The sequence below is a fragment of the Tinamus guttatus genome, unplaced genomic scaffold (genome assembly GCF_059628265.1).
Source record: "Tinamus guttatus ecotype Peru unplaced genomic scaffold, ASM5962826v1 Tinamus_guttatus_pri_ptg000674l, whole genome shotgun sequence".
Classification (NCBI taxonomy): Eukaryota; Metazoa; Chordata; class Aves; order Tinamiformes; family Tinamidae; genus Tinamus; species Tinamus guttatus.
In genome coordinates this window covers 674,088-698,541 of record NW_028289208.1, presented here as the reverse complement: position 1 = coordinate 698,541, position 24,454 = coordinate 674,088, and the positions used below count along the sequence as shown (strand labels likewise).

General features: G+C 41.0%; 1 protein-coding gene across 1 annotated transcript in view; it reads right to left on the bottom strand.

The window, feature by feature from the left end:
• Positions 1 to 24,454, bottom strand: part of PEPD (peptidase D) — a 106,691-nt gene that overhangs the window by 46,721 nt on the left and 35,516 nt on the right. The window contains exon 10 of the mRNA XM_088536528.1: positions 2,337 to 2,405. Coding sequence (XP_088392654.1) covers positions 2,337 to 2,405 — 69 coding nt within the window. The remainder of the gene's footprint in view (positions 1 to 2,336; positions 2,406 to 24,454) is intronic.

Here is a 24,454-nt window from a genome sequence, read left to right as displayed (position 1 = left end):
ACGTAAAGTCCTACTTGGTCACACCAAATATCCAGTTTCCTGGATCTCCTGAAGACCGTAACACTGGATATTGACAGCAACGAATGCATGCACTCAGCATGCAGCCAAATGATTTATTTCTTTACAGAAAAATAGTATTGATCACTCTTGATTTCCACATCTATGATTTGCTTCACAAACCCCAAATAATATGTCACTATTTCAACAGTTTTAGTGATTGTCACATCTTCAGGGTAAATAAAAAGGGAATTCTGAGCAGGAAAAAAGGCCCATCAATACATTAGTAATCTTCAGTTTTGATAATTCGAGCAAAATACAATAAACTAGTCACTGAAATATGCCTATATCATCTGCATAACTTTTTTTTTTTTTAAGCAGGATTCTCTTTTATGGAAGTTTTTATCTAGTCTGCAATCTAAAAAGGAAAGCTCCTGTCAAAATATTCAAGTTTTCACCATCAGGAAAACAACAAAACTCAGCATGAATAGAACAGTGCTTAACTATTCAAAGCTCTAATTGCAAAAGCTATTTTTAATCTTAAATGAAGCTAAGAATAATATTTACACAGCATACAGTTTTCATTGTAGCAAAAATGTCTATTATTTTTTCATTATGATGTTAATTGAATCTGTCAAATAGATTTACTTACAGTTACTTTATTATGATCTAACTTAAAACAGTTGATTTTATACAGCAGGAAATAGCAATTTATTTGCAGAAACCTTAGTACTGTATTCTGTAGATGTTTACATTAAATCAGGTTTGTTTCTACTGTTGATAATACTGGTAGAATACGATGCTTGGCCCCAGCCCGGGGGCTTCAGGGTAACATGAAGCCCCACAGATAAGAGGGAGCCCGTGTGCAGGGCTGCCGAGCACACGGAAGAAGCTGCTAAGCCCCTCCGGGCCTGGTGGGATGGGATGGAATGGGATGGGATTGGATGGCATGGGGTGGAATGGGATGGGATTGGATGGCATGGGGTGGAATGGGATGGGATTGGATGGCATGGGGTGGAATGGGATGGGATTGGATGGCATGGGGTGGGATGCCCAGCCAGCTCCTGTCATGGCCCAGTTCGGAGCTGCTGGGGGTTCCCTGTATCAAGCAATGCCAGTTTGGGGCTTTCATCCACATGGAGAGCTCAGCGTGTCCCCGCGGCACCACGAAGGGCACAGCAGAGGCTTCTGCGGGGCTGGAGAGGACACCCATGGTCTCCAGCTGCTGTACCCAAATCAGATCCTGCAGCACAGACCCTAACGCACTGCAGTTAAACATGAAACTCGTATAACTGTAAAAAAACCATACACAAAACCTGCCGATTTTACCATCTCATCCTACAACAATACCATAAAGATGAAGTCTTATTTCAATGGGATGCTAATTCTCAAGTTATACAATGGCACTTAAAACGGGAAACTTTGCAGACAATTTAGATCCACAATCTGCCATAAAAATGTTCGTGCTCCTACTCAAATTTTACATATAAATTAGGAAACTGCATTTACAAATAACCAATTGAATAAACAGTAAAAGAAGCAGCGATGCTAACTGTCCTTATTACCACCAAAGCAGTATAACTTATCATTATCTTAAAAATATTTTATCTTAAAAAAACATTATATTAAAAATTATTTTTAGAATAAGTTTATTTGGATTCAATGCAAGACAAATGACTGTGACTAACAGCAACAAATGGAGCATGTATACAAACACATACTTCATCGGTCCTATACCACTAACTAGATTTATTCCACTGAAAGAATAAGACTGATTTTTGCATAAAGTACAGAACCGTCCTTCAACGTGTATTCTACACTACTCTTCTGCAGTTCTGCATTAAAAATGGCTATTTCTACAAGACAGAGATTTTCAAAAATATTTTCCAAAACAAAACAGTTCCAACACCAACTGTTCATCAAACAAGGAGAGATTAAATGATTTCTTTTTTCCAAAATTCCAGAAAGATCAGTTTAATGACATCCTATCCTCAGCAGCAAAGAATTTCAAGAATGCTGTGAAATATTTACGGTGTATTTCAGAGAGAGCATTTAGTGAGCAACACAGAATAGCTCTTAAGCCCTTCTTCATAATGCTGTTTAATAAAAAAGCAAATTGAAGCACAGATGTGGGCATAAACATGATTTTGGAAATTGCAGCAGTCATCAAGGCACCTCCCGGGTGCAGCAAGGGTAACCCAGCTCTCTCATTAAGACACAGCACCAGCCACTTTCCTGTTGCTCTTCCAGAGGAAGTAGCCTGAAACTCACTCTTTTATATATATCCAGTGGAACCCAACAATAAAAAACTGCAACAGTTTGGCATGCGCTCAGCTTACCTGCCACAGATGCAAGTGTAGGAAGTATGGCGCATCCCGCCTCGAGCATAGCAATAGTGCTGGAAAAGGCTGCAAAGAAAGAAATTGGTAATTAGTAATATATTCAAAACTTCCCCAAGACAGAGGGGAAAGCAGGTCTTCAGTACAGCTGTGCCGGTGTGAATTCCTGGCTCCTAGCGCAGTGCTCTGCCCTTCTGTGTTCAGTCTGCACTTGAATTCACGGGCAGCCAGAGCTCAGCTGCTTTGCGGGTCATCCCATAGGTTCTAGAAGCCCAACAGGGAGCTCTGCACCCACGCGGAGGTGCTGGAGGGAGGGCAGCTCAGTAACTGCACATGGCAGATGGCTTTCCTCAGCAATTCAGCAGAGAAAGGCAAAACACTGTCAACACAAGGGCGCTAATCTGCCCACAGACAGGAACACGGTAACAGTTAAACAAACGCTGAAACTACCTCAAGGTTGAGAAGAGGACTTTGTGCTGGCGTTCCAGGGGCACGACCACCCGCACAGGCCGCATTCCCGCCCTGCCGCCCTCCGGCTGCGGCCTGGAGCTGCAGCGACACGGAGAGCGGGACACGCAGGCCGCGAGGCGGGCGCAGGGGCAGCCGCCACAGCCCAAGCGCCCACATTCGAGCGGCCCTGGAGGAGGAGTCGGCCCCAGGGCATCCCCTCGAGCTCCTCGCGCCGCAGCAGAAGCTCCTCAGCCCCGGCTCTCCTGCCCAAGGAGCACTCCAGCCTTCGAGGCACCGCGACGGTTTGATCTTGCTGTCAAAGTCCCCTTCGCATGAGGGCAGCTATGCCCAGAGCACCATTAATACAGAATTAGGTGCTTCAAGAGCTAAGCACATATCATGGACCCTTTTGTTCTTTTTGAAATATGCTCTAATTACAATCCAATTCCCTTTAATACTGAATGGATTTGAAAAACTCATTTGTTGTAATACTAAAATCATTTCATTAACATAGAGTGATAATGGTGCTACTCAAAGGTGAGAGATGATGTGATTTTGTCCTTATGCAAACTGCAGAAGATAGTTCAAGTTCTTTGAAGGATATTAAATATGTTACACACCGAACCAGATTTTAAAATTATACAGAATGACATTATTTCAAGAGAAACAAAACAAAGCATACAAATTAAAGAGACAAGAAAAAAGAAAAGTCTACATTTAGGAATTATAGCCTGACTTTGCAAGGAGACACATCTTATAAGATTTTTCTTCTGTTCAAAATGCTGTCAAGATAGAAATGCTAATTCTGTATTGCCCTAGAAACCTGTAACTGTGAAGAGTAGGTCAAGTGACAGGGAACCTAAGGAGAAACTCTGAAATGGAGCACACATAGCAGAAATATCGCTAAATTCAGCGACTGAAACTTATATAAACTGCCTTTTGCTCTTGTGCAGATGCTTCTTCACCTTAGGGACTTTTCAGATGGGAAGAGTTATTGACCTTCTCCTCCATGGCATGCTTGCCTGTATGCAAGATATATACCACAAGACATCATGCACAAGCATTTAGCACAGTACTGTATTATACTGTTAAACACAGAGTCATGTCCTAGAAAGTAACTTTCACTGTATTTTATAGACCCTTTGCACTAAACCCTTTGTATCTCCTCTCCAAGGCAACTTCCAGTAACCTTCTAAAGAGCTTTAAAAATGAAATAATGAAGGTTGTAAACATCCTTCCATCATCAGCGATGCAGAGATAGCAGGTTTGCTTTGCCATATGACAACTGATCACATATTCATGGTTGAAATTTATATGAAACTGTGCATCAGAGTAATGGCAGTCACCTTTCAATGTATTCCCTGATTAGCCATAAAAAGTGGTAAATAAAGACATGCTTCATATAATCCAGCTGTTGGCTAAACTTCATTCCTGTTCGCTGAAAGAGAAAACTTGATTGTTTCATCAAACATTTAAACATTTATGGACTTTCTTTTAAGGGCAAATTAGAAGTGTTTTCTTTTCTTTCTTTTTTCTTTTTTCTTTTTTTTTTTTTTTTTGAATATGATTAAGTTGGAGATAGTCTGAGTTTACCAGATAGCCTCTTCTACTAGTAGTAGTAAATTACTCACATCACTGAAATTGCTTTTTCAGGCTACGACTTGTTAGAAATGCCTTCATGCAGTCAGCGATTAATTCAACGCCGCTATCAGAGACAGCTAACGTTCTCGCACAACATGTGTAACAGTGAAGTATCACATAACCCTTTGATGGTGAATGGTGCCTTTTCAATGCTGAAAATGCATATATACAATTTTGGAAATCGCCAGTACTTTACAGTTAAAATCCTAACTCTACTGAGGTCAATGCAAATTCTACCACTAAATTTTATCGTGGCAGGATTTCTCTGTCTAGGCAAATGGAATTCTTTGTGTGTGCGATACAAAAGGGAGAAGTCTGAAATAGAGAGTATCAATTGAAGAGAACATCAGTTAATCTGGAGCACCTCCCACATAGCAAATATCACATCTTAATTTTGCCTGGTCCTTCGGACTAGATGATATGTATGTTTAGGCAGTTTTATATTGGTGCTGGATGACTTGCTGTGAATACCTAATGCAGCTCACACAGACACAAGAGTTAAGGACCTCTCTCCCTTCTCGTACACGTGTTTCAAAGCTTCCTGTCATGTTTAATGCAGCATTTCCCTAGAGGGTGTATGTATTACTTATCATTCATACGCTATCTCAGTGGAGTACACAGATCAGTCTTTGGTGTATGGGCATGTCAAATGTTACCTTTTTAATGCATATGACTTTCTGAGTTAGCATGCTATTTTTATTGTTTAGAAATAAATTTTAAATACAAAAGCAACCTACTGCATTTTCTGCAAAAGCATCAACTTCTTTAGTCATGCTATAATTGACTGATCATATCTAGAGCTCAAAGATAAATTTTTTAAAACTCACAATTTTTTTCCATTAACGTAAAAAGGGTAAACACTACCCCCTATTAATGCTCAGGGAAATCTAACACAAGTGCTTTGCTGCCCTCATAAATACGCTGAGGTATCAGGCAGTCTTAGCTCTACAACTCTGCCTGCTCTTAACTACTTTATTGACAACGATGAATTAAAAGATAAGAAAATTCACCTTTCAGAAACAATACAGATTCTTTGCCATTGGAAAAAAACATGAAAGTATATGCTCAGTAACTCTGAGATTTTAAAGGAGTATTGTATACATCCTCAAAATGCTAAAAAGCCCTAAGTTTAAACAGATTTTTCAAAGTATCAAGTATTCAAAGTATTAGAGTTGATGTGGAAGGTAAACAGGTACTGGCATCAGCACTCCCATTAATTTTTGCTACTGTTTTACTTTACTGAGGAGGTATCAAAATCATCTCTGAGATAGTCACAGCTACCCTCTCATCTTCCCTGGGAGAAGAACACACACAATATTTCGCTCCACAAAATATCCCCCTTCACCCCAAACTCCCCAGACCCCTGCTATGAACACAAAGGTCTGGGTATCTGCTCCCTCTTCAGGAGCAGCAAAAAAAGGCCACCTGTGAGCAGCCTAGCAATATTGGGACCAAACAACTGCCTTTGCTTTTGCTGCTTTTCCTTTGCTCTTGCTTCTTTCTTTATGCACTTGGTCAGAGGCCTCATCAAAGGCAGAATACAGAAAATACAGGAAAAATGAAATAATTCCCTAGAGCGGAAAGGAAAATGCTGGGAAGCCGCTGAGTGTCCAAAGGCCACAGCACGATGCTGAAAATCGAACATGAAATTCCATCCCTATAGAGAGGGGGATCCTTATCAAAGGATCAAACATAAATGCCTGTCCTTACCTGAAGGGGTGTCCTTGCCAAAGAACCAAATACGAATCCCCATCCCTATGGGGACGGGATCCTTTCCCACCCTCTGGAATCTACACGATTCCTCCATTCATCGTAGGCTTCCTGGCAACTGCAGAGAAGCACACACACACCTGGAATTCCCATTTAATTGCAGAAAATAAATACATGCCATCACTCTGGTCAGTAAAAAGGATGAAGACCTAATGGCATTCCAGTACAAAGGATCCATCAGGCCCTCCACCTGGTCTCCCATCCTTAGACAGCAGCAAAGCTTGGTGGAACACAGGTACGTCTGACTTCAGGTTGGATCAGCACCTAATCATTCCAGATGAAAGGAGGACCAGTAACGCTGACCAACCCCCGTGGTTATTTCCAGATACCGGAGATATTTCCGAAACACCTGCTGGGAACAGTAGTTTGAGAACCAATTTTTTTCAGACTGCAATTCAGAGAGATCAGTTGCCCTAACTGCAACTCTCCTGGTGAAGCCAGCAATACACTGAAGAGTCAAGGGCACTCATGGGTCAATATCTCATTAAGACTTTTAAATTGAAAATATACATTTATTTTAGAATTCTTCCATAAGTATTAACTCCCTGGTTTGAGGAGGTTTTGGATCCACAATAATTTTTCAACGTACCTTTGAGGAAGTTGCCTCCTAAGAAAACTTTACACATTTCAAAAATATTATTCTCTGAAGGCAACCCTTGGGACTTGGCTTGAAATGCAAGCAGGTGGTTTTGAACTATGAATAGGAAATCACAGCAGCTTAAGGGAGTTCAGTACAGAACTCAGAGGATTTCATTTCTTTTTCTTTTTTCCTTTTTTTTTTAATGAGTAAAGTTGGAAGAAGTAGGTGAATATCTCTGAGTTATCTGTATTAACTTTCAATTCCAACTAGAACACGTCCTTATGCTTTTATATGCTATTGATATCCAGAATAGACCTGAAACCAGCTAAAACATAGAGCTTTTCAAAAAAATAATTCACAAAAGGCCATATTTTCCAAAACCAATTTCTCTTCTTATACCAGGACTGGCAGCCACTCTCTTGATAATTTAGACATCTAAGTATGTCATGAGGAAGCTGCAAGGCCCACATAACATGGAATTGATTGTAAATCCACAGTAAATGCCCATGGTACCTGGTATATGTGCAGAGCACCAAGCTGGGCTGGAAGAACAGCAGACAGGGGCAAGGGTGTCAGAACAGTGAACAACAACTGATGCCAGCGAGTGTATTGGCAAGACCAGCAATACTTTGTTTAATCCCACACTAGCCACACCGAAGTTCTTAAATAAACAGCAGTTTTCTTTGTTAAACTGTTTGTTTTGTTAATGTCATTTGTTTTCTGTGGGTAAACTAGCTGCTTTGAGGTATAGCTCATCCAGGGCTAATTGCATTTGGTTTACAACAGAGCACTGAGATTATGCAGCACTGCAAACACTCTTCTAAAGGCTCTAAAGGCTTCTTCTAAAGGCTCTTCTAATACAAAAACAAACAAACAAAAAAAACCTCAGTATTTCACTGAGAAAGAATAAAGGGAGTGGGAAATAGTAGAATAACCCAGTGTAGTATTCGTGAACAAGTGGTCTATTACCAGTTTTTGTCAGAACAAGCAGTATTAGCACTGTGAGCTGATGAGCAAGGGTTTCTTCTACGGCTCTGAGACAACACAGTTAAAGACTTTACAAAAGCAATATTGTTATTTAAGTGATCAACGAGACTGGAAATTGTGTAGGATAGAACGCACTGCACCATCAACAACAGGAAACCAAACACTTCCATGCACAGATTTCTTAGATCTGATTGTCTGTGCCATTTCTAATGGAAAATCTTAGAGATTCTAACCATTGGCAGGGTAGTTGTGCATGTTCTTGGATCAGAGATGGTGAAACTTATTACTAGCTAATGGGAAATAAAGAAATACTGAAAGCAGCTATACAGTCAAGCAGGTCTGTTCACAATTGCCCTAATTTCCATCATATGCAAACAGAGGTAGCTTTTTTTTTTTTTTTTTTTTTTTTTCCAAAAATCTTAATCGTTCTGAATCCCAACATCTGGATTCTACTTTCATTTTTGACACTTTTAGTGCTTAAGTAATTTGCATAGAAGCTCTATAGAGGTGAATCGTCTCAGCTCTGCAATCAAAAATCCATGTTGGTATTTCTAAATGTGCAACTTCATTTACTAAAACAGATGACTGGCCAGAGCTCTGGGTAAGATTCCCCCAAAGCAGTTTTTACGCACGCAGACTGACAGCTCACAGCGGGGCCATTCCTCTGGAGCACAAAGCCCACTAAGGCATCTCGCCAGCCGTCGGTGCTACCTTGAAACCAAAGACACACTGATCTAAGTCCATAAATTATTTAACCTCAGCACTGTTACAAATGCCATATATGATTTGCAGTGATTGAAAGTAACTGATAATCTCAGCTCCAGAACAGAGAATTTAGGTTAGAGGTAATTAGCATTTTAATTGCATAATTGGGAATTATAAATTACCTGCCCTACATGAAGAATAATTGAAGAAGCTATATGATATTAGTTGATATTTCATCTTTTTTGTTAAACCACATGGGCTGGTGAATTCAGAGAAACTAACAGCTGTATTTGTGCTTCAACTTGTGCTCCACTGATGGCAAGCAGCACAGTTAAAACAATTTGACTAGCTGTACCTGCAGCCACGGCGCTGAGCTGCGCACACCGTGGGGTCACGGCAGCAGCAGGGGAAGCGGGTGCTCTTCGACAGCCCCAAGCTGGGCGGTTCAGCAAGGACATGGAGGGGAGCACAGGCGGCCGGCGCGCAGCTCGGGACGGGAACACGTGTCCTTCTGCTGCACTGAGCTACCCACGGCTCCTCCGCGCCGCTCCACGGGGCTGCCCACCCAGCAGAGCAGCCCTCGCTGCAGCAACCGGGAAGCTGCTCGGCCCAGGGCTTCGCCTCGTGCGTTCTCCAGAGCAGAGGTGTTTTTAAATGAGCTTTCTGTCTTCAGCAGATACACGGGTGAGCAACACGGCTCCCCGCTGCCGCACCGCACAAGCGGCTCCGGCAGGGCCATTAAGAAGGACTCGTTTTGATTTCTTCGCCCATTCTAAAGTCCACTTTGAGTCACACACATTAGCCGCAGTACAAAAGTTCTCAGGGGTCTAAGGTTCATCCTTAATCTAATATTACAAAAATAGATAGAAATAGATGAAATTTTCTAAGACTCATTGCTCCAATTCTAAGTATAATAATTCTAGATCTCAACTGGCATATTTTAAATTAAATTTTTTGTAGTTTAAACCTATTTATCAACAGCTAATTAATGAGGTCTAAATCCTTTGATGACAGAATGATTAAACTGCGTTTTAACTAATCCATCTTTAATTAAAATGCTGCCAGCAAACCATTTCTGGATGTGTAAAAAGGACACATTTATAGATGCTCACTCTTTAAATATGCATTATGTAAAGCCAATAATTAGAAGAACTCATGATTTCAATTATATTTTAATTACTGTTACATATAAAACATGCCTTAATAGATGTAAAGCAATACATTTTCTTTCTTTACAGCCACTAATCATTCCTACTGGGGTGACAACCAAATAAAAGGAAGTTTAATATATGCACTATTTCTGGAATCTTGTTTTAGCTCTGATCCAATTCTCTCCATTTCTTCTTTGCAGCAGAAAGGTACTTAATTATCTCCAAACCTAAATACAACTGAAGCCCTGTAAATCTCTGCTAAAACTAAAAGGAGATTAACTGTAACCGACCATAATAAAGAGAAAAGCTTTATTGTTATTATAAGCTTGTATGTCTTCAAACTTCCTGAACTCAAAACACCAGGTTACTTAAAACCTGTAGTTGAGGTGACTTTGGAACAGAATTTCCTACTCCCTGCCTCTACTTGTTTAAGGAAATAACAAGGACAAGGAGGGTGGTAGATGAACATAGTGGGATAACTGCAGCCAGCTCCCTGTCATTGGTATTAATGGCAGGCTGCAAATACGAAACTAACAAAAGTTTAACTATTCCTCACTATGGCTAACGTTGTTCTAAAGGCAAACGTGGAAAAAACATTTCTTTCTGAATCACTGAGTCCATTGTGAGCTGGTTAGAGCACTTAATATCATATACTAATCCAATCTTTAAAATTGCATGTTATGACAATGGATGTTTTTTGCTCACTGAGACAACCTAACATTCAAAAAATTATAGTTATTAAATATATTTCTAAACTCTGCATACTGGTTGTATCACACAGTAAATTCTCAGTCTTAGGCTTCACTGCTTTCAGTTATCTCAATCTGATATGACAAAACTAATAAGCTTATAGCAGAAGCCTGTTTAATTTACATGAAATTGTTCTTAATAATACTCAAAAAAGGTATATCATTTTATTACTATGACTGAGATATGTTGAATTTAATTTTCATAATCTGATTTCTACTGCTCAGATAGATTAATGAAATTGCCAGAATTTCAGTTTACTTCAAGTTTTCTCTCAAAAATATTTAACACTTTGACAGCAAGTTTGCTAGCAAGATGTTTTCACATCACAGGCGCCCTAAGAAAAAGTCACAGAGCACAAGGATCCATGCAACAAAACTTCAGCTGCTTCATAGTCTGATTTTCATAAATCTTCCCCTCTCTTTTTCCATTTTGTCTACTCTTGCACAGAGCAAACTTTTAGGGACAGCAACTCTGTTTCAGTAAGTGCTCTGAGCACTGATATTCTCATTATTTAATGAAGTCTATGTGAACTGCTCCTCCAAAAGAGTATGTCTGGAAGCGTCTTTATGAGTACTAAAGTATTCATAATTAAAAAACACCAGAATAAATATCGGTGTTTCAATGAGCTTTACCAAGGCTCATCAAGAATACTCCTTACGTTTCAAAGGAATTAAATATATCCACCCCGAAAAAAAATGGTACCCAACTGCTGTCCTACCACGCCAGGAGTCCAGCAGTGCCAACACTAGTCAGAGGCAGATAAATGAGAATGTATCTCCTGTCTTTCTAACAAGATTACCATCTTTTTACTGTCCCTTATCATAGTGCATTCCTCTACAAAGCCTTGGACAATATATTTAAGGACAGCATGCACAACAATATTAAATGGGAAGAAATATCCAAGATCTAGTTGCCAGACAAGTGCTCAGGAAGCAAGGCCAATACCAGGAATAGAAATGACATATGGTAGAAGAAAATCAGATACACATGGATGATGGCAACAGCCTGTCTTATTTACAATATCCTAGTGCATTTATATGCTTTACCATATGCTAAACATACTATATACTAAACGCCAAATTCTAGTAAGTGCTTTGGTTTTATAAGGACGCTTTGGCCAGTGAAGTGCGATCACTTCCCTCTCTATAATCTAAAGAGACTCCTGAACCAAGGACACACAGCACAAATGCCAGCTGCCTGCCTGCTTCCAAGCTGAGTGAGCCTCGGCCACCAGAATGTTCCAGAAAGGGAGGGATTATCCATGCTTTCTCCTGAGGATATTTCGTGAGACTCACGCCAACGGTTGGAGCTGCCAGAAGCAAGATCCCTGCCGTACACCATGCTTCTCCCATGCAGTTTCTGGAATAAAACTGCACTACTGCTGCAGAGGTTTTCGTAGAGGAAATCTATCTAAATATTGAAAATCTTGTTAAGTATTTCAAAACCATCTAGTAAATTCCAGAATATAAACTTTTTCTTGAAATCACAGTCTTCCCTCCTATACTAAGAGAAGAACTTTTTTTCCTCTCAGGAGCCTAGACTGTGTGGCTGGGTTTGCTACTAGATACTATGTCATCAAAAGGGAAGGAAAGTTTTCCTGGCTACTGCAGATAAATGACAGATCAGAAATGTCCTTCTCTAATCTTTGTGTCCATGTTTCAAGGGTCCTGGCCATATAAAATGAGTGAATAGGTGCCCAGAGGACTACACCATTTACCACAAATTACTTCTTTATGGAAGAATCGATTTTATAGTTTCCTGAATTTCAAACACTTGCCTCCTCACTCCAGTAGAATTACTCTTTTGAGAGCCAAGCCTGAGACAGATGACTTCAAGGAGCTACTCTTGGGGCCATGAACTATCTGTTATAAAAATCTAGAGAGAGCTTGTAAGTCTCTGGAAAAAAAAAAAAAAACAGAGCAAGAAATATATAAATATATATTTATATATATGTATGCATCAACACTTCACCATTATATGGCTGAAGGTGTCCAGATTAATCTGTTGAGTCTCCAACAATCTTCTCTCCCAACAGACTAGAAAGCTGGATTCATGTCAGTGTAACCTAACCAGGGAATTGGCAAAGCCTGCCCTCCAAACTGTCCTGCAAACTCAGATTTGGAGAAGTCTCAATTCTCAAATTTGGAAAATTTTACAAAGCATGTAATTAAAGCTTTAAAAACACAGCAATTAATTTCGACCTCCAAGAACTCTCAGATGATAAGCAAATACGAAAGCAAAAACTATTACCAGGTGCGGGGACAAAATACATTCAGCAGAGGCTATTTTAACACCTCTGAAGTTCCTTCACCCTCAATCTCGAGAACAAATCCATAACGCTACTCATGGTTCCCCTAGTCCACACAGCGGAGCAAGAACAACCATTCAGGTGGAAGGTAGGAGAAGGCAGAGCCCGAGCAGGACCCTTAACAACTGAAGCTGTCACGCAAGGCTCAACAAAGCTACTTGCCTGCTCATAAGTGACACACAGGAAATTGCCCAGTTCAGTGCTCGTCGGTTTCCGCAGATCTACTGCTTTTATTAGAAAGAATTAAGGCATAAGGATTAGAAAGATGGCATCAAGCAACTATAGAGGAGTGTAGCATTTCACTGCATGCCTAAAACTCCGAGGATGTTCCCGTGACTCCATTCCTGGCCCTTCAGAGCCTCCACTGGTACCAATTATAATAAGAATGCGGCACTTGGCCAACAGCGTAACTCCTGGATCTGCCAAAAAATGAAAGAAAAAAATGTTGTCCTCATGCTCAGGATATATTTAAAGCTTGAAATTACTTGTGTCAAGATGTGAAACTGCATAGCAAAGCCACATCTGCTGGGAGGCACAGCCATGCTCGTATGCTAAAACAGCACCCCCTGCTCTCTTTAAGGAGAAGATTTGTTACCCAGTGAACACACTTCCTTCTCCCCAAAGGAAGATGAAAGCACGCAGGAAAGCAGAGGCAACGCTTGCAGGACAGCAGCTACCGGCCCGACCCCGCGAGGGCTGCTCTGCTTTCCTGCTGACTTCAGCTTAACAAGCCACCACACCCCTGAAGACAACAGAAACAAATCTCCACGTGAGCACTGCCTTAAAGCATACCCCAGGCTGCAACGCTAAGGCCGGGCAGCACTGAGCTCATCTTCTGCAACTCTCACAACCTACTTCTTTCCTTGCACATCTCTACGACAGGATGCAAGCAGCTCCAACAGAATCCAGGAAGCCACAGACACCAGTTCTGTCAGGAATAAAGAAAGCGGTGGAGATTCTTTTTGATTCAGTTAGCAACAATCTTTTCAGTAGTGGTTTGAACGCGGGGTTCAGGAAGCCCATGGCCAAGGGGCGAGGAAGCACCGTGAGGGAGGTCGGTGCCAGCAGCACAGTCCCACGGAGCCCGGGGAAGGAGAAGTGGTCACCAAAGCCATGGGCTGCAGGCCACGTCCTGATGAGCACCACAGGCGGCGGAGGCGCCACGTTGCCCATCGGCACCACGAGCAGGTGTTGGGACGGTGCCCACCCTGCCCACACGAGTGCCCTGACCACCAGCCTGTGCCCTTCCTTGTGCCCAGCTGACCGCTACTTTTGTCCGCCAGCCAGATTCTAATCCCCTTAATGTGTACCTTATTAATATTGTATAGAACTAAGCAAAATGTTGCGACATAGTAAGTCAAATGCATTACAGAAGGCTAAGTGCATTACATTTATTGAGTTACCTTTATCAACCAAATGAAATCTAATTAAAAAAATTAAATCCAGGTTCCTTTAACAGATCTTTTCCATAAAAATCACATTAACTCAAATTAATTGAACACTTGTTCTATGTTACTGGAACCCCATATCAGCATTGCCATAGTTGGCAAATTAGCTTTCCTCATTGGGAATCCAAGTTCCCCTCTCCCGTCACAGCCTCCCTTCCTCCTGCCCCATGCAAACCAGAACAGGACAACTTGCTACTGTAGACACACATGGCTATTAAAATAGGGAGAAAAGAGCAATAGCACGAAAGATCATTCATTTTCTCCTGAAAGAAAGGTGTTCGGCTTTTTACTTTTAATGCTACATCTGCAGGAGGAAAAATTGAGGTGATAAATTAGATTTGTCTAGATCATGGAGTCATTTAGTGAAGTTGCTCATGAAAATTTTTACATTCAATAACATAAAGCTGACATATTAAAGCAATTGATAACTAAAACGCTAATTTAATTTCTTCATTTTAAAAATATATTTTAAAGTACTACTTATTTCACTACAGACATCAAGGTTGGTAATTCCACTAAACAAATGACTTTCCTCTTCAGTTTTGGAGTTCAGTTACTTTTTCCATGTCCCTAAATATTGAGCAGAAACCAGTTACATCAATAAAAAAATGTCAATTTTGATCTGCCTCATGAGACGCAAAAGCTTCGGGTAGATTTTCTGTCAGAAGAGAGCAACCAGAACAGCTATTATTAATAGCCATTAGAGAGAGGCAGGAGGCAAAGACAGCGCCCTTGGTTTAGCCCGGACGCAGCAGCCGTACGCACAGACCTTCCAGCACCGCAAATAGCTTTAAACCTCCACACGGTGCTTGAACCCTCCCTGCTGTCAGAACTGCTTGGGTCACATCACAAGGGGTAGTTCACAGCAAAATGACAGGCATTTTGCTAAACTGCTAAGTGTATACAGCTTATCACCATAATAAATCAGGCAGAATTACTTTGTACAGATACTTGAGCAAAGGTCTACAAGAATCAGTGAGATACAGGAGACTGTTTGACATAAAAGTAATCAGATGATCATTGCAAGAAAGAGAATACAGAGGCTTCGCTACAGATATCACTGGCTCTTAAATAGCATTTCCTAAGTCTCCCCTACCCTATCAAAACCTTCTTTGGTTTTATGTCATCTGTAAGTTAAACAGACTTGTAATAGAGAAGTGATGTGAGGTAACTAAGTCAGCAGATAGTCAGGTGTCATGATAGATAAAGCACCAGGGGTAAACATCCAGTTTTTACAAAACAAAAGATTTGACCTCAATATCGTTCATATTAAGAAAGGAAGTAAAGGAAAATTTGCAACTAAGGCGCAAAAGACTGTTTAGCAACTAAGATGCATGTGGCACTTCCTAACTCTGTTTAACAAAACATAGAGCGAGCAGGGTAGAATTAAGCTTTGGTTTTCCAGTCCCATTCCTTTACTTTCTAACGCATTTGCCACCAGCCATCTCTGAACACACAATCATTTAAACTATTTTGCATTGCAGAGCAATACAAAACCGAAAAGGACTCCAAACTCCAACAAATCTAAGCCAAGGCAGCTGTTAGAAAAGGGCTCACATGAGCAGAGAAGTCCCCTGGGTGCTGGCAGGGGCTCCCGGCGCGGCTGGGCACGCGCGACTCGGGGGCGCCGCGCAGGGACGGCACGCAGGGACTTCGGACAGTCCTTCGGGGCGGCCGGACCTCGCGCCGGGGTGACCAGCCAGGGCTTCCCCTCACGGCTGGCAGGAGGGCAGCCACGAGGGCGCTTCAAGAGCGCCTATCGCGGCAGGTTAAGGCCACCGGCCCAAATACAAAAGCACCGACTCACGCTGCAACCAGGAACCAAGGGCTTAACCTGCCTTTAAAACACTGGCCTTTAAGGGCTTAAATTCTCCTGAAAAAGCACTATGAAAGTGGGACTAGAGCATGTCAGAAAATTGACACCAGTGTCCTCACTTAGGTTAGTGGCAGCACCTTTGATAATCTAGGCCAAAAGGAATCCAATCCATCTCCCTCTCCGCGGCCTTGCCTCTGCGCTCCCCGGAGCCCCCGCAACGGGGAAGGGCGACCCGGCTTCCCTGCAGCTCCCTCTGCACGGGGTGAGCTCCCTGCTCCCAGCCTTTCTTTGGGAAAAGCACCTCATGTGGGCTTTTTAAAACCAATTTAATGAATTAATTCTACTGTTCTTCATTAGAGGGAGAAAAAAGAAAAAAAAAAAAGGCAAAGAGGCTTAAAGATGAAACTTAGTAATTTTAGTGAATCTGTGGGAGGAACAAGCTTCCACTAATTGCAGCTGAGGAGAGGCACTTTTGTTAAAAGTAGCCAATACGGAAATATTTGCAGTTCTCCAAACTATTTTGTATAATTGCTTTCCTGACAAAATAATCAATGCAATAAAAACTCATTAAATAGCTACAAGCCCTCTCTTCCAAGTGCAAAAACATGCAGATTTTCATGTACAATCAAATGTACAATATGATTTAAAATATTTTCTTCTGAGCAAGAATTTGAGACTTCTATCCAAGAAAGCTTCATTCCCATCAAAATAGGCCTTCTCACATCGGATCCTTCTGGCCGTGTGAGAGTTCCAAGGCCAGTACTACTTGCTGGCTCTCCTGCAGAAGATCAGGCCTTCATTGGAGCAAAAAATGTTTTCGAAATTCTTAACAGTGCTCCTTTTTTATTATTTACTAAAAAATGTTCTTCAGCCTAGACTGAAAGCTTGTGGTGTGCAGACCAAGCCAGCATCACTGTTCAGGGTTTCTAAGCGTATCTCACAGAGGCACTTCCAGGCATTCTAGCAGATACTTTGTTATAACAACACAAATCAACAAGACCAGTGGCTTTAAAAAAAAAGTATTCTTATTAGCAGTGTGCTATATGAACATTACTTTTATAAAAAAACATGTGCCAACTCATCTTACAAATAAATCGCAACCTCATAAAATTGTCAAAATTGTACCCCTTAGGAGCAACAAAAAAAATTTGATTCACAGGCATTTTCATTGCTGTAAAGTATTTCATATTTTGTTTCCCCCGTGTAAAGCATAATAGGCTACATAATTTGATTTACACTTGGGTGATCTTGTACATCCATTAGCTATGGAAAAAGCAGTGTGCCAAATATTTTAGTGTTTACACTGTAAGTTTCAAGTATTACTGATACTGAAATAATGAATGGGTACAGAAAAAAAAAAAGGCGACTGTAGTAATACAATAATTCCCAAAGTTTTTTTAGTGTGTGAGGGAGGGGTGGTCATTTGTGCCATCTTTTACCTTAAAATTAATGCTCCATGTATAGGGTGAAATACTATTTTATGCTACTACGGATAGAACAATTGATTAATCTGAAATATTTTAAAAAAAGAAAATAATGCTTGCCAGACTATGTATTTGTATATCTGTATTGCATATACGTAAATTAAAACTTAATGAGTTTTCAAATTACTAATATTGTCAAATGACTAATATTGGAAAAGAAGAACATATTTGTAAGTTAGTAGATACATTTCCGTAGAGCCCCAACAAATAAACAGATAGAAGATGGATCTGTTTCTTATTAGAAGAATCTGCCACACACATGAAAAGCAGAGATGATGTGCACATTAACACAGCAGCAATACAATGATATTGTCAGCACTCCATAGACAAAACAAGAATTAGACTGGTATTTTTGCACATTTTCTTTAAAATTTTCAGTTGATGAAAACACACAAGTTTTCTGGATTTTAACACTAAGTAAACTATCCTGAATAGTGGCAAGAAGTGCTGTATTATATATTTTAGGACTTTAAGATCAGAAAAAAACTCAATTTCATTACGTACAAGCTGTTACTAATACACAAAAAAGCCTGTGCATGTGCATGGTAAACCCCCAAATCCCTGAACAATAGCACTGCCCTACTAGCTATAAAAATGACAAACTACATCCACAGTCACTGTATACCCAAACTCTGTAACAGATTAGATTTAAAATTGAGCAGTGCAGTGAGGTAGCTATTAGTCTTTCAACTCAAGTGTCAACTTCAAACAAATTAACGACCAAGCAGTCCCAACCAAATCTAAACTCCAGTGCAATATTCCTCTGTAAGTTTTCTGAACTGTATTTATTTACCTGACTAAAAAGATAGTACTGCACGCACTCCTGAAACATTCTGCAAGCTACCATATTCACTTCCCATCCAGTTCTTTAATGAACGAGATGTACCAGAGATGAAAGCAAAGCAGATCAGAGCAGGAACGTGATTTACAAGAGCTGGAAGTTCCATCACATGTGCAACCCTTGTTAAATTCATCCAACTACACGTAATCTATAGTTGAGATGAAACTGAATATTCTCCAAGAACCAGCAGGATGTGAGCCATACCACAGCTTGAATCTAAAAAGGAGATGGCCAACAGTTTATATTTTGCATCTTATCATCCATTTTCAGTACAGGCTCTTGGAATTAGAGAAGACAAGAAACTGCTAATTGTAAGGCCTTTCCCTTTTACTTAGAATTTTGTATTTTTCTCTTCAAATCATTATAGATTGATTGTAAAGTCATGCTGTAAATCAAAAGGAAGCCACTGCTCATCAACTGCTCAGGATTTGCTGGGTTCTCATTGCAGCTCCTCCTCTGCTGACTGATCTAAAGCCACCACCAATGTCTACAAGCACACTACCTACCGTGCCTGTGGATACGTGCTCCATCCTTGGAGATGGATATCTACCTTCTTCTAGTTCTAAAGGGAGCCACCAAGATAATTGATTTGGGGACACAAAGTACTTTTTTGGGTTGGGAGAAGGGAGAAAAAGAGAAAAAACAAAAAAGCAGGGGGGAAGTTAGAGCTGGTAGGAGCGATCTGGAGTTAATGACAGTGCTGTTGCTGCTGCCTCCGTAAAAGTAAAAAATATGTAAAAATGCTTCCTCCTCATATCTATCCTGCTTTGAAAATTCTTCATTTCAGCGGCGATCTGCCATAAGCCTGTAGCTGTGTGGAATTCGGAAGCCTGGAGCCCCACACCGCTGTGTTATTTAGGTGGATCAACACAGGCCACAGGCAACCAGCTTGGTACAGTGCAGGCTGCAGCGCACAACCTTCACCTCACACACTCAAAAGGGAAGTATCTGCGCAGTCTGTACCTGCACGTGTTTGCACATCGATTTCTGGGCTGCCTTTAAAGAATGAAAGCCAGAGCAAAGGGCAGAACCCTACTGTTCCCCTCTGTGTCACCTCATGAAACAGGAGGAGAAATTGGAACAAGATAAAATACACATACACATTGAAGGAATGACTAGCCTTGGAAAATAGCAAAGTGATTTAGCTAAAAATAACATGCAAGCATTGTGCTCAAAAATGTAGGTACAGTCAGGGCATACTGTAGAGAGGAAGTATATTTTGTGTCAAGTACAATGGCATGCAGGGGACTACAGAGCTCCAGAACCCATGGTCTAGCTTGAACTCCACAGCATTTCACACCCGCTCTGGGCTATTTCCCCATAACATTTTGAAATATACTTTCAGATACTTACCAAAATGCATGCCAAATTTTTCAAAAATTATTCCTATATAATCATTACCTGAGTGTTTGTAATTTTACACTTTCAGTGTTCATGTTAGAAAAAAGCAGCAGGTGGACTCCAAAAGAAGCAGCGGCTGACAGCTGACAGACAAAATGAAATATTGGATATTCTGTCCAGTGAATCAGATGCTCAGAAACTGCATTGGAAAGAATCATTCTTATAATGCCAGCTCTCCCTCATGCCTTACAGCTATATTCTTCCAGCTCTGAAGGCTATTCACAGAAAAGCCTGAGTAGGCAGCTGTTTTGACAGCAGCTTTATTACCTTAGATGAGCAATAACGCTCTTACTATTGTCATTTTTGGGGACTGCTTGAATTTTCAAAGGCAATAAACACTTGAATGCATTTACTTAAAATCCAGACTATTTTTAAAAATGCATTTTTCTTTTATGTCACTACAACCCTGAATACTTCTAAGTAAAATACAGGTAATCGGCCACTTTGACAAAGCTAGATCTATATCCACTAGGGAAGGCGAGGGGACACTTTAAAAAGCAATTTTCCTTCTTTTTTAACACAGGTAGGTATACCAATTTGCTAGAGTTCTGTTATTAAATATTTTGTTATTACCTTTGTGCTATTTGGAAAAGCTGTACAGATAACAGAGCGAAAAAAAAGCATACAAAGCATAGCTTAAAGCCCAACATATTCCTTCCTCCAGAAGTCTGTCAAATTTCACTGAAAATTCTACAAAATTACTAAAAAACAAAACAAACTCATGTTTCTGCCCACAATAATAGATCTTTATATAGCTTGGCATGAGTCCTATAGAAAAAAAATCTTGGAATCATCTCCTCTGCCTGGAGATGCAGCCCGTCTCCTCGAGGAACGAACGTGCAGATCAGTGACAAGCTACAAACCTGCTCCCTGCTCCTTTCTCTTGATAAGATAGTTTTGTCTACAGCATCATCAGAAACCTCATTTGGATCAAAGTCTCTTAAAATTCTTATAAAAAGACTGTGAAACAAGCAATCTGAAGAACCCAACAGATTTCCAAACTCTAAAGAAAAAAGGGGGGTGGTTTCAGGAGCTACCCTTGGAGGCTGATCTGAACCTCTAGCTTGTAAAAGCTTCATGGATATTATTTCTGAAGAAACCTCTTCAATCTCCTATGCAATTCCAAGTACCAATTAAGGTGACAATTATCCCTGAGATTCTACCTATCTGGAAGATTAGCGTATTTAAGTTTGATTTTTCTGTTATGCCTCCGTGCAGTTAACTGGGGTAAGCGGAAGGTGCTTCTGCCCTTCCTCGGACTCAACTTCACAGAGATGGGTGGCATAAGGCCCCTCCTTACATTTCACAACAATTTTCACTTTGCAAAAAACCCTTTGAACACACGATGCAGGCTCCATCCTTTTCATCACTGTCTCCTCACAGCTAATGAAAATACAACTGCCCCGCACTGAAAGAAGATGCATGAGAAAACAGAGTGAGGAGAAGAAATCTGCTGGGTATTTTAACTATTAGACAGATGGCATTTTAAAGCTGCATGTTTGGACTAATGCTTTGATTAGTAAGTCATTAAAAAAAAAAAAGCCTAAATTAAGTACATTCCATCTCGTCAAGAAGCAGTAGAGACTTTTGAAGGCAAGCATCAGCTCCCGGGATTTCTACACTAGAACCTGCCCACTGCCTTGCCCAGACATCAGAAACGACCACACTCCTGTTGTTAACCAAAACATTTCACTCATGTCTATGAGATATCAGACCCGCAGCAACACCAGCTCCCTCCCTTCGCTCCTCCCCTGCCCCTGGAAGACGGGAGCTTTTAATCACCAATCCACACTGCGCCCTGCACGCGGGACCCCGGCGCCCTGCTGCGTTATGCAGCGTCTGGCAAACCTGGTGTTTAGTCCTCACCACAGCACACAGACTACATCCAAGAGACAACATTGTTAGTTTTCAGTTGCTTGTAAAGACATGTTTTTTAAAAAAAACCCTAGCTTAATCATAAATTGCTTGCAATATAAGCTAAAAATTGATATTCTTGCCAGTAGGTATGGAAACACTCTGTTAGAGGTACTGGGGTTAAACTTTTTTCTGACATTTATAATATTCAGTGCTGCAAAAAAAAAAAAACTCTGTAAAGAATAATTGCTCCCACAGGGACCAATCCATGGGTCACAGTTTTTTGCACTTGACAGCAACACAGGCTTGAATGAGATTTTCTATAAAACCTAGACTTAAGCTTGCAGCATAATCACAATGTTTGCCCTAGCTCTAGAAGCTAAACTAAAGTACTACTTCTACAGTGTAATTATTCCACATATGTTCCAAAGACCCATGGGGAAATTTTATTATTCAGAAGAATAAATAGGGCAAAATAAATCGGTTTTAATTTTAGCCAATTTTTACACTTCTTATGAATTTTCATTTTTCATATGCAAGTTTAAGTCCATGGGAGAGAGGATTTGCCTTGAAGAAATAATTAAACTTTCATCTTCAGTTACGCTTCTTAGCAAATACACAGACACCCACATAGTGCATAACACACAAATGGTATTCAGTGGCACAAAATGCCAACATAATCACCAACGCTTCATAATCTCCCTTTCAGTCTCAAATTGAATATTTGACATTCCAGCTCCTGTCCAACGATGCAGTGTAAGCAGTAGTGCAGCAAGGGCTTAGCTTAGAAGTAGCTTGGGTTCTCAAAGCAAAGCTTAATTTGCCCCGAATACTTTCTTGAATACTTTATTCTTAAAAAATAATGCAGTAATTTGTTGTACAGGATATGTAAGCCTACAGCCCTGAGGATAAGAAAAGATTATAACACTCCATTTGTGATGACAATGTATGAGGGAGATTTAATAAACCTGCTGAAGTCAGAATTTTTCTGGGAAGGAAAGCAGAGGAAACAGAACTTCATCCAGCCCATGAAGATGCAGGCACATTTTGCAACTAAGGCTTCTTACAACACCTTCTCCAATAGCTGAGAACATTTCTTCACTATTTTTTTTATAAATTCAGGGGCCAAACAAACTACTACAAAAGCACCTTCCATGCAGGTCAAGAAATCAGCCTGTCCAAAGCCCGTTCACAAGGCAGACACCTGAACCGAGCGGTTCAGCGCGGCGCCGGGCCCGGTGGGCCTTGGGCATCGCGCTGCGCCGTGCGGGCCTTGGGCATCGCGCTGCGCCGGGCGGGCCTTGGGCATCGCGCTGCGCCGGGCGGGCCTTGGGCATCGCGCCGGGCCCTGCAGGCCTTGGGCATCGCGCTGGGCCATGCGGGCCTTGGGCATCGCGCTGCGCCGTGCGGCCCTTGGGCATCGCGCCGGGCCCTGCGCTGCGGCCCCGGCCCGGCCTGCGCCCAGCCGGTTCTGCTGCCACCTGAGCTGCTGGGAGAGAAGGGCAGAAAGACTGGACATCAACAAGCAGAAATAACACAGATGGGTGGGATAAAACATAAGGACTGATTAATTCTCAATGGGTATGCTCGACTGCACCATGGGCCCAGAAAAGAGTTTGTTCTGTTCCTTTTTCAAACATATAATAAAGAAGAAAACTTAGCCTGGAGACTTGACCAAACCTAATGCATTATCCAGTGCCAAGCCTCCCATTTCAGTGCAACGATTAAACAGGCCAAAGGATATCAGTGCATCAGTTCCGATATGCTAAACTTTACACAGTCCTAATGTGACAACTTACAGGTACATGGGGCACCCAAAGAACTTCACACACCTTTTCACAAACTGCTTGCTAACCACAGAGAGGATAAGAATGCTGCCCACCTTTGGCCATCATGGACCAGCTGGATATAAGATTTACCTGAAAATAGAAAAGCAGAAACCCAGTGCAATATGCCTGAAAGACATTTACAAGAGGATTGCGCCAAGTGAGAAGTGAGGGTACCTGTACCTGACTAAATGATTAACTTGTGGAGCCTTCAAATATCCAGTTTCTCATTGGATCTCTAAAAAAAATACAGGTTTCACCAGAAATCAATTGTCAAAACAGTACTCAGTTCTGCACAAGGCTCTCCCTGGACAGGTGATGCAAAACCCAAAATGAACAGACAAAAAGCCCATGACAGATACCAGTATCATTGCTTAGTGCGCTAGAATGCAGCGCTTGCACGCTGCAGTGATGAGCGTGCTACAAGAACCTCCTCAGAAAAGGTGTCTGAAGGACACGCTGGCAGCAAGGAACCAAGGTACAGGATCTGGTCTTTCTGTTTGTTTTTTTTCATCTGTCTAAAATGTTTTTGGTTTTCAGAAGGTCAACGTGTCACAACCTGTTATTAGCGGACAATTTTCGCATTCTACCCATTTCAGGTTGCTTCCAGCCCCAAGTCCAGTTATGTAGCAAGTTTGGTCATGGGCCAACCAACACAAAATTCTGATCTCCCTACTTCTACAGCAGCTAACAGAAGATACTGAGCTGAAGATCACAATGCAGATAAAGCCTCACATATGATGGAATCTTTACTTTTGACTTGTCTGAACAAGCATGAACAAAATCCACAGTAAATAATAATCAGTTCAGCCTGCTGGCTCTTACAATGAGCTCCATTCCATGTATCTGAAATCTTAGCTTGTCATTAGTAATGCTAATTAGTTCACTATCTAAATTCTATGCTAGATTCCAGCTAATTTGAAAGGAAAGCTTATTCTTTTCCTAATACAAAGAGTAGCTTTTATTCTACAAAAGAGCCATAGAAATTTATATTGCTTGCGATTTTCAATCAAATTTAATACTAAAATAAAAACTGTTCCTATCTTTTGATTTCCAAAAGGATAATAAAAGGGTAATTATGAATTATCATAACACAAACTACTTAC